The sequence below is a fragment of the Huiozyma naganishii genome, chromosome 4 (assembly GCF_000348985.1).
Source record: "Huiozyma naganishii CBS 8797 chromosome 4, complete genome".
Classification (NCBI taxonomy): Eukaryota; Fungi; Ascomycota; class Saccharomycetes; order Saccharomycetales; family Saccharomycetaceae; genus Huiozyma; species Huiozyma naganishii.
The window spans coordinates 339,056-349,765 of NC_035925.1; the positions used below are offsets into that span (position 1 = coordinate 339,056).

A 10,710-nucleotide genomic window follows, 5' to 3' on the forward strand; every position below is an offset into this window, starting at 1 on the left:
GGTCCTCAAATCGTTGGGGGAAAAAAAGCATTTCGACAATTTCTGTACTGTCGAAGGTTCGAACCGGGGATCACGTTCAGCATTTCCTCATTTATAATGCTGTTTTTTCAGAAAATTTTTTGGGCTGTGATGGCTTCTGTAGTGGAACCGAATACTTTGGGATATCTGGTCTGGGAACAACTGTTCCCTGCGGCCGGACATGGATTGCGCGTCCTGGTCTTTCGGCCTGGACAAAAAGTGTGCCCTCTTGGGTCTCTTTGCGCCATGTCTCGTTTGTCTCAACTGTTTCTGAAAAGAGCCCGGGTTTAATCCCGGGCTCCGGTAAGTTTTAAACGTGTCCTGGTTTAACCAACCAATCGATCCTGGCGGGGAATTTAGCAACGGCGGCCGGCAAGAGAAATCTGTTTGGCCGTTCAACGCAGCAAAGTAGCAGGACTGTTCCCTCCGTGGAGGTCTCGTTTCAACCGCTGTTAGGGGAGTTTCATCCAGCGATGGCAGGGACGACCCGTTAGGAGGCGACCAGGATTGCACTGTTCTTACTATTCCGAGGCACCTAATATCACTATTAACAGGACCGAGGTGGCAGTGGGACCGAGTATTACCTCCCTTCAATGGGTTGTGAAGTGTTCGCATTTGGAACCACAATTTTCTTTTTCTTGGGTCAGGTGATGAGTTTTTCGCGAAAGTGAAAAATTTTTTGTTTTTTTTTTGGCGATGGCTTCAAAACTTCCGATGAGCAAGCTCTCTCTTTTTACACAAGGCGACAGTGAGACAGGTTCTATTCCCTGGATTCAACATACTCAGATCAATTGCAAGCATGGCAAGGAGAAAGAATTTTAAGAAGGGGGGGAAGAAGACGTTTGGCGCTCGTGACGATACGAGGGCGCAGAAGGGATGGACGGAACTCGTTAGAGAGAACGAGAAGTGGGAGATCTACTACCAGAAATTGGCTTTGTTCCCGTTGGAACAATGGGATAGCTTCAAGAAGACGTGTCAGGAACCCCTGCCCCTGACTTTCAGGATCACTGGGTCCAGGAAACACGCCAACGAAGTACTCGAGTTGTTCAAGGAGAGACACCTGCCCAATTTGACAAACGTTACATTCGAAGGTGAGAAGTTGAAGGAACCCTTGGAATTGCATTGGTACCCTAACAAACTTGCGTGGCAACTGGATGTCCCCAAGACAGTCATCCGTAAGAATGAGCAGTTCGCCAAGACGCAGAGATTCCTCGTTATTGAGAACGCAGTGGGGAACATCTCTAGACAGGAGGCAGTGTCCATGATCCCACCCATTGTGCTCGAAGTCGAACCACAGCACACAGTGTTGGACATGTGTGCCGCGCCAGGGTCCAAGACTGCACAGTTACTGGAGGCCCTCCACAGAGACACCGATGAACCCACCGGGTTTGTTGTTGCCAACGACGCGGATAACAGAAGATCGCACATGTTGGTGCACCAATTGAAAAGGTTGAACAGTGCCAATTTGATCGTAGTTAACCACGATGCACAATTCTTCCCGCGAATCAAAACCTCGAAAAACTCGGAGAAGAAGAGTGACCTGCTTAAATTCGACAGGATCCTGTGTGACGTCCCCTGTTCCGGAGACGGGACAATGAGGAAGAACGTCAATGTGTGGAGGGACTGGAACACGCAGAACGCACTTGGGTTGCACCAGGTTCAAGCGAACATCCTGAACAGAGGTTTGCATCTGCTGAAGAAGGGCGGGAGACTGGTCTACTCGACTTGTTCGATGAACCCAATCGAAAACGAGGCAGTCGTCGCACAGGCATTGAGGAAATGGGGGGATAAAGTTCGCCTAGTTAACTGTGACGATAAGCTACCAGGTTTGGTGAGAAATAAGGGGATCTCCAAGTGGCCCACACTCAACAGGAACATGGAGGAGATGGAAAAGGGCCAAGAGGGCGCCAACGACAGTTGGTTCCAACCCACAGAGGAGGAGGCCGAAAAGTTCCAATTGGAAAACTGTATCAGGGTTTATCCTCATCAACAGAATACAGGTGGGTTTTTCATCACCGTGTTCGAGAAGGTGGACGAGGAGGAAACAGCAAGTAACAAAAGATTGGCCTCTGAGACACCAACTGAGGAATTGGCTGCCAAAAAGACAAAGGCTGAAGAAGCTGGCGCCGTTCAACCGCGCAAGAAAGAGAGACTCCCACGTGACGCCAACGAGGAGCCATTCGTGTTTGTCGATCCAAAACATCAGGCCATCGAGTCCTGTTGGAATTTCTACGGCATCGATGACAAGTTTGACCGCGAAACGTGTCTGGTGCGTAACGCCACTGGTGAACCAACAAGGGTCATATACACAGTGTCCACCGCTTTGAAGGATATTATACAGGCAAATGATGACAGATTGAAGATCATCTACTCGGGGGTCAGACTGTTCGTATCTCAAAGAAGCGACATAGAGTGCTCTTGGAGAATCCAGAGCGAATCGTTGCCAGTGATGAAACATCATATGAACGGGAAAAGAATAGTCAAGGCCAAATTGCCCATGTTGAAGCTTCTACTCAATGAATCGTTCCCCAAGTTCGAAGACATGGAGGAACAACACATTGACGACAAGTTCATCGCCGACTTGCAGGAACTGACCTCCGGCTGTGCGTTCATCGAATTTGACAGAGAGGACGAAAACAAAGAAAACTTGTTCTTGCCCGTCTGGAAGGGTACCAAGTGTATCAATTTGATGGTCTGTAAAGAAGATACCCATGAATTGTTGTACAGAATCTTTGGCATTGAAACAACCGCGAACCATAATCCTAAGGCAGAAGCGCAAGCCAAAAAGGCCGAGTTGGAGAAGAAGGAGGAAGAAACAAATTCCTCAGCGGAACCTAAACAGGATTGAATAATATTGGGATATTCATCAAACCTCTATATGTGTATATATACTGAATTAAGCATCGAACACATTCTGTAAACTACTGATCTATATCATCGATTTTTTTGTTTTTACTTAATTTTTTCTTTGATGACAAGAATGTCACACAACCTTTACGCGATACATTTTAGATCAGAAGAACTGTTTATTTACGGGGAAGTGCACGCCACACTTGCAGGACAAGTTCGCCGCAGCTAAGAATATATCAAACTTTATTATAGAATGGATAATATCACAATACCTGATTTCATCTCACAACAAGCTGCTCTAGAACAAGAGGCTAGAGAGTTGATGCCCTGGGAACCCAAAAGTTGTACATATGAGAAGGGCCCGTTTCGACAGCAGATATTTGCATGTAGAACGCATAATAATATTGGTGTGTGCTACTCTTGCTCTATTAGATGTCACACCAGCTGTGACTTGGTGGAGCTTTTCACAAAAAGGCACTTTACCTGCGATTGCGGGACAGAGAGAGATAACAGAGTTCAACAAAAGGACGCGATTAGGTGTGAGATTAGGAAAAACACTTCCGATGATATTCCGGCCTCGGATAATGTCTATAATCAGAACTTTAAGGGACTGTTTTGCGACTGTGCAAAGGAATATGACCCAGATAACGCTGCTGTTATGCTACAGTGTGCGATAGGTTTGCAGTGCAACGAGGACTGGTACCATGATCACTGTATAATGGGTAAAACTAAGTCGGAGAGTCAAGAAATGAGACGCGTTGGAGACGAAGATACCCTGGAACGGCCATTGGAAGGCTTTCCTGATTTAGAAAGTTTCGAAGCGTATATTTGTTGGAAATGTTACCAGAAATATGAGTACTATTTTCAGCGGCTGCTTTCACATGAGCTAGCTGATGATCTATTTGCCTGTAAACTTTCGCGTAATGAGGGAGCGAAGGTTGAATTAATAAATGAACATGGGAAGAGAACGAATCACCCGACAGAGAAACCAGAAGAATATTCTTTATTTCTGAAACCAAATTACTCTTCGGTATTGAAAAAGATTAAAGAGGGCGAAAGCAATAAGTCTGATAAATTATTCATCTTTTTAGACATTTTGGTCCCATTCTTGATAAAAGATGAGCCAATATATGATCCTGGACAAGATGAGGACGATCCAAGCATGGCTATATTTGATCTCGCGGCACAGGCGCTTCAGGTGTCCGTAAGAAGGGATCAAGCTGTGCAAGGAATTGAAGCTTTCCATTCCTTGAAGGAAAATTTGAACCAATTTTTGAAGTCTTTTGCCGAAAAGAAGAAGGTGGTCGCAGAAGAGGATATCAAATCGTTTTTCCAGAACTCAAAGTGATGATTTTACTCTATATGCGGTTATTTGGGCAGGCATGCGAATGGAAGCATGCTATAAACGCATATTGCGCACTCATCCTTATTTGGGTGTTAGAACAATTTTGCGGATACTGTAATCTGTGTGCTGAAAGTAACAAATTTGGGACGCCATAGTCTAGGTATCTTGGATCATTGTGGATAAATGCCGTTTATTTGACCGTTGAAGATTTTTGTCTTGTTTGCAGGTTGTTGGTCATCAGCGGTCCCCTTTTGGCTGAGGAGACAAACTTTGCTATTACATCACGGTAATGGACATTGATTATTTATAGAAAGAGAATCTACAGCTGACACATAAACATGTTGTCTTATTAGGTATTTTACGTAAAATAAACATGTGAATATTGCGTTACTTTTTCAGGTTTAAAGTCTTTTCTGTAACTCTGACGTATTTTTTTAAAATTCGATAAATTTGTAAGATGAGGCTTTGAATTTTGAAGAGATGTTAAACACAGATAAAGCATAGAATAATCATGACGATTAAATACCCCAAAGTTGCCGCATTCGATTTAGACTACACAGTGTGGCCATGTTACTGTGATACCCACTTGTTCCCACCATTCACTCCCATCAAAAAGCCTGATGGACAAGTTCTCACGGTGATTGACGCCCGAGGATTTGAACTGTCGTTGTACAAAGATATCCCCAAGATTCTCACCGATTTGAAGGAAAACGATGTAACTCTTGTATCTGCGTCTAGAACATGGGCACCTGAGATTGCGAAAGACCTGATGAAAGTTTTTCAGGTAGAATATAACGGTAAGATAGTATATCTCGGTGACTTATTTGACGACATGCAATGGGGTGAGAGAAGTAAGGTTGGTCACTTGAGAGACGCTTTGAAGAAACTATATAACGATGATAAACTGGAACACTTTTCCATGTGTTTATTTGACGATGAGAGTAGAAACAAAGATGTGGAAAAATACGGTGTTAAATTTGTTTACGTAAAAGATTCAGAAAATGGTCCATCATGGATGCTGTACCAAAAATACCTTACCTCTGAGTAAAGCAAAAATACACCAAGTTGCTGGTAACAAGTATCAACTTACATAAGTATGATATTGGCTGTTACTAGTTTTACAGGATAGTAACAACCTTTTATAGATCAAACAACTGAATGACTTTAGGTTTGTGTTACTATTCTAATGATTCAATATAAGGTCAGAAACTGATACAGAATATAGTACGTTGCCGAAATGGAATTACACTGCAATGGATGAAAGAGCATAAAATTATTCTATTTCATATTATCCGTATCCGCAAATCACCGTCCAATTTTTACAGACTATTGCGCCATTTGAGTCTAGAGAGTTAACGGAAACTCTAGAGTGGCGAGTATATTTTAAGAATGGGCAATAATAAACTTACGGAATTTGGCTCCTATATATTGATTCTTGTCCTTACAAATGTAAGGTATAGATGAATATATAAACTAATTCAAGTGGAAATAATTATAGCATGAGATACTGCGAGACTATTGAGCTATATAGTGGGATTTTTATATGTTTTGTCCTGGTGAGAATTTATTACATATAACACTGTGCAAAACGATTTACGGCATTATTTTATAAACAAACAAACCACCGAATGTTTCCTCCTGTCTCTTTTCCACGATTGCGTATATTTTTCAATTTAGGAGATAAACGCTCGTAAATGTGGGTCAATGCTTAAATGGGCATTTAATTCGGGAATAATGCTTAGTTCCGACAAAATTAACACTCTTTTCATATACCGCCACTTTTATTTATTTTACTTTCTATGTATTTTTAATTTTTCAAGATCAAATTTTAAAAGAAACCATTTTCATCAACAACAATTATTAAGAAAATCTCAACTAGATTTTTTTGTCATGAACAGCCATTTTCGCCTTGGCTATTCATTGTACTGGAGCGTATTCAATACTTTAATTTAGTTGACATTTAGTTTTACTTAATATAAAAATATATGGTTTGGTCTTCTGTTTTAAATCAGAGAGAACAGTTCATTTGATGTAACTAGGCTTTACTTACGTGTAGAATTTCACCCAAAGTGATATGTATATTGTTGGAAATAGAGATACAAACATGCACCCCGTGTGATGCAGAAGTTTCTATGTCTCTACGACGTTTCGTTACGTGGAATAGATGCTACAATTGGTGTTTATGACACGTCAACAGTATCCACGCGTCTGTACGCAGTCATCTACGGAATGCGAAATGTGGATAAAAATAAGACGAGATATTTTCGCGATTTGTTTGCAAAAACGAATTAAGAATTTATAACGCATCGTGAATTTGTTTGATATTCCTTCCAGAATGAATCATATAAATAGCCACGATATAGACCGTCGTCTCGAAGTAATTCTCAACACAGACTATTTTCAATCTGCTTATTTTATATATATATTTTCCTTACATTTGTAAGGGCAAGAAACCGTTTATACAAGGTTTATAAAATAATTTATCTGATATTAAGATATGTCTTGGCAAAGAGGAACAACTAACAACACGTTGAGAAGCTTCAAGAACTTCGTTCATATATACCAATAGAAAAATCTTATCATTCTTACAATGCTGTCTGTGTTTATCAAAATACTTTATCATTCGTATAATGGTTATTTTCTATCCCGCTTGATTGCATTTCCACATAGGCAAAAGAAAAAAAGGTAACAATTCCCTCCCCAACATCTTAATAAAAGATTGCACCTGCCAACGGGGCACAATTCAAGGGTCAGAAACAAATCAATGGTGGAATAGGTGTAAATTTTTGACTCTTTAAAAAGTAAACTTGGCTACTTATTGTTCTGTAAGCGTCAAACTCTCTGCTTCTCTCCTTCTGTATTTTTCAATATTTCTTAACAATAACTGACATGAGCTTACTCCGGAAACAGTTCTTAAGTTTTTTAAACATTTCTGAAACTATCCCGTGAAGTTTCATAAATCGAGGACCACATCAAAAAACATCTTACAAAAAGGAAAATCAGTCCAAAAAAGCTTGAAAGTTGTGATATTAGTCACTCGACGACACATGATAATTTATAATTTACTTTTTTTATTTTGTAACTTCTAAAATGTCCTAAACAGTCCTCATACACCATAATATGCATCATCATTCTGGTTAGAACGTGCTCAATTTTAACCTTTAAAAAGGACAGGTAATTTTTACAAAAATTAAATATTAAGCCATTTTAGTATAGTGGTTAGTACACATCGTTGTGGCCGATGAAACCCAGGTTCGATTCTTGGAAATGGCATTTATTTTTTGCTTGACTCACCGCTGTCACTTGTTCCATAACGGTAGAAGATTGCTACCTGGATGTTACTTACGTAGGATGACTTGGTAGGGTCAATTGACTAGTCCATATTAAAGACGAGTTGTAACTATATTCTTTAAAAACTTCATGACCGAGGGTCTGTTGTGAGTTTGCTGCCCGTAGTATTAGTCTATCAATTTAGGTATGTTGGAATTCCGCAGATGAATACAGAAATGCGGTAAGAAGTAAAATTAGAGATGCTACAATTGAGGTAGTGGTCTCGCCAGCTGTCATTCACGCGTTTTTACCCAGATTCGGTAGTAACGCGTAAAATGAAAGCTAACACAAGCCAAAACATTTCCTCTTTGGTTAGGAATAGCCGAATAGGAAAAGTTTTGCATCGTGGACGAAGTGGTTTATTCATCTCAGAATTAACCATATAAAAGCACACGATATAGCTCGTTTCTCTCGAAGAATTTTAGCAAGATTAATATTTGATTTTATATTTTATTTAGAGGTTTCTTTCTCACTACGGTGAGGGCAAGAATTCCTATAATACAGGTTAAACAACTACGTCCTTAGATGTCTTGGTCCAGAGGAACAATCAACAACAATCTGAGATCCTTCAAGAGCTTCGATCAAGGTAATAAACTTGGCGGTCCAAAGCTATGACCATATTGTCATGGCTGTTTATTTTCTTCTATAAAAGTAACTTGCTATAATTAAGAAAGCAACGTCACAGCATCACTCTTGAAGGCGTGGTCACATCCCTATCTAACATGGTATGTGAGAACATTACCCGGGTCCTCCTCAAGAGGAGCCCTCACACACACTCACGTTCACAAATGAGATGGTCAGACAGACAACCTCTGTGATTTAGCCGCTGAATGTTATGTATCCTCACAACCAGCATACAAAAAACCCTAGAGGCAGAGTTGTGTTGTGATTTTCATGATGGCTGGACACCGACAATCGCACGAAACCTGTTGGGTCCCACACTTTGTCCAGCGTTGTCCCCCACCTCTTGTCTTTTGAGGTTTGAGACCAATGCGTTTATAGAAAGACTGTTTGTTATAATAAAAAATATAAACTTGATGTATGTAGTAATTGATTCATATATAGGTAAAAAGGGTTATTTTGTTCCAATTTTTTTTCTGACGGTGAGCGGTTATTGTACTATTTACTGCGACAGTGTGATGAGATGATAAAGTGTCGGTATTGTATTCTTGACTTTGATTCCTTGGCGCAAAAGAGTAGAACAAAAAATAGAATTTTGAAAAGAATACACACACACTTAAACAACTCGGACAGAGAGAGAGGAAGGGAACGTGAGGAGTAGAAAAAGAAAAGATGGAGAAAGCAAGTAGAGGGTAAAAAAAGCTGATTTTTTGGGGAAGAAAAATGCCTTGATATACAGTAATTAGTTTTTCAATTTCTTTCGAGATGGGATATTGCTTGGTTCATGTAGTTCCATATCTTTTCTCTCCATACCTTCCAAAAATCACATAAAAAAGAAGAGATACATTTTTTTTCGTAGTAGAAAGTAAAAGATGAGAAAATTTTTTATTTGACTTATTTGAATTTATGTTTGATAATTTTTTCTTTTCTTCCTTCGTGTTACTTCCCCGTTTTCAACGGGAACTTATTCTCGTCTATTTCTTCTTTCTACCGCCCTGTTGTCTTGGTAAACTTTTCTGTGCAGGCTTCAAGATTTGGAAGGAACATAACAAACTTTCATCCACACTCATCATAGCACCGGCATTATCGAACTCACCACAGTAGTTAGGTGCACTAAATAGCGTTACCAACTGTCTTTTGCTGAAAAACTCGTACCCATCCTCGACGACTTGGTGAGCCCTGCAGATCAACTCCATATCTTGTTTCTGTAGAAATCTATTTACGACATCCGGTCCAAAAGTGAAGGATACACCTCTGTCGTTTTCACTCCAGCCAACGATATCCTTGTCTGGGTCTGACCATAGCAGGTCACACAACAGCCCGACATCTGGGATATCGGTTGGTCTCATGACCCTTCTGATCTGTTCCATACTGTTTAGATCTGGCGACAACCCACCGTGCATACAGAATATCTTTTCGTCGATGATGGCAGCAATAGGCAAACAGTTGAAACAGTCCGTGAAAGTTTTCCATAGCTTAATGTTATAACGTCTCTTACACTCGTCGTAAAACCCGTAGATTCTGTTGATCGAGGCACACTCGTGGTTACCTCTCAAGATGAAGAAGTTCTCTGGGTACTTGATTTTATAAGCCAATAGCAGACAGATAGTCTCTAGTGACTGCTTACCACGATCGACATAGTCACCTAGGAAAAGGTAGTTCGATTCCGGTGGGAACCCACCGTATTCGAAAAGACGTAGCAGATCGTAGTATTGTCCATGAATATCACCACAAATCTGTTAAAACATAGGAAAAAAACCATAAAATTTCCGAATTGTTAGTAATGACGATAAAGAACAGACACGCGTAACTGAATCAAAAGAAGGAAAGGTACAAAAAGGGTCCACACTTCCTCTAATATCCAACAAGACACACACTCGTTATGCACAGATTAATGGATCTATTTTCAAATTCCGGGGGGAGAGAGAGAAAAACAAAAAAAGTTAGTGGCGAAAAAAAACGAGAGGAAAAACAACAGTTGGTTACAGAGAGTTGAGGGGAGGGGGAAAAGAAAGTATGTACAACTTCACATGTAGTTCTTGAATCTTGGGTTGCAGTAGGGATGACCAGTAGTTCTCTTTCTTTCTTCTGAATCAGTAGGACGCTTAGGAGGTTAAAAATAAACAAAGAAAAAATCTATCGAAAAAACGGAAAAAAATGATAGTAATATCAACATACTTTAATAGGAGCTTCTAGTTCCAGTAGGATAGGCTGCTTGATAAATATCGATCTTGCCTTCGAACAGAGATACCTAATCTCATGTTCTTCGAGATCAACCTGTTGCCCAGGCTTGGACCCTCTGACTTCTAACAATCTGTCGATGATGTTATCGACGTCCACTGTTTGCGTATCCATTAGTCACTTATATTATTTAGAGTGAAAGGATGAGTAGGAGGAGTTCGGGTGTGTGGGGATATGAACGTTGATGAATAGGATACGAACTAGGCGGATAGAAGAGATAGTAAGTGTGGGTGGGGGAAGAGAGATGGGGAAGGTGCTGGGTGGTGGTGGGGGGGGGAGTATGGCAAGTGTTTGTGTAAACGGTC

General features: G+C 40.5%; 5 protein-coding genes and 1 non-coding gene across 6 annotated transcripts; 4 read left to right on the forward strand and 2 right to left on the reverse strand.

The window, feature by feature from the left end:
- Positions 1-87: 87 nt before the first annotated feature.
- Positions 88-633, reverse strand: KNAG0D02040 (uncharacterized protein; the record flags this gene model as incomplete). Its single annotated transcript, XM_022607624.1, has 1 exon — positions 88-633. The coding sequence occupies one exon, from the start codon at positions 631-633 to the stop codon at positions 88-90; it is 546 nt and encodes a 181-aa protein (XP_022464201.1).
- Positions 634-817: 184 nt separating this feature from the next.
- Positions 818-2,866, forward strand: KNAG0D02050 (uncharacterized protein; the record flags this gene model as incomplete). Its single annotated transcript, XM_022607625.1, has 1 exon — positions 818-2,866. One exon carries the CDS (start codon positions 818-820, stop codon positions 2,864-2,866), a length of 2,049 nt encoding a protein of 682 aa, XP_022464202.1.
- Positions 2,867-3,121: 255 nt separating this feature from the next.
- Positions 3,122-4,216, forward strand: KNAG0D02060 (uncharacterized protein; the record flags this gene model as incomplete). Its single annotated transcript, XM_022607626.1, has 1 exon — positions 3,122-4,216. The coding sequence occupies one exon, from the start codon at positions 3,122-3,124 to the stop codon at positions 4,214-4,216; it is 1,095 nt and encodes a 364-aa protein (XP_022464203.1).
- A 508-nt stretch (positions 4,217-4,724) lies between these two features.
- KNAG0D02070 (Mg-dependent acid phosphatase) lies at positions 4,725-5,261 on the forward strand (the record flags this gene model as incomplete). The annotated part of the gene is made up of 1 exon (XM_022607627.1): positions 4,725-5,261. The coding sequence occupies one exon, from the start codon at positions 4,725-4,727 to the stop codon at positions 5,259-5,261; it is 537 nt and encodes a 178-aa protein (XP_022464204.1).
- A 2,153-nt stretch (positions 5,262-7,414) lies between these two features.
- On the forward strand, positions 7,415-7,486 carry KNAG0Dtrna2H. The gene has a single exon. It is a non-coding gene; the product is annotated as a tRNA-His (tRNA).
- Positions 7,487-9,138: 1,652 nt separating this feature from the next.
- GLC7 (type 1 serine/threonine-protein phosphatase catalytic subunit GLC7) lies at positions 9,139-10,519 on the reverse strand (the record flags this gene model as incomplete). The annotated part of the gene is made up of 2 exons (XM_022607628.1): positions 9,139-9,900; positions 10,343-10,519. The coding sequence occupies 2 exons, from the start codon at positions 10,517-10,519 to the stop codon at positions 9,139-9,141; spliced, it is 939 nt and encodes a 312-aa protein (XP_022464205.1).
- Positions 10,520-10,710: the final 191 nt, after the last annotated feature.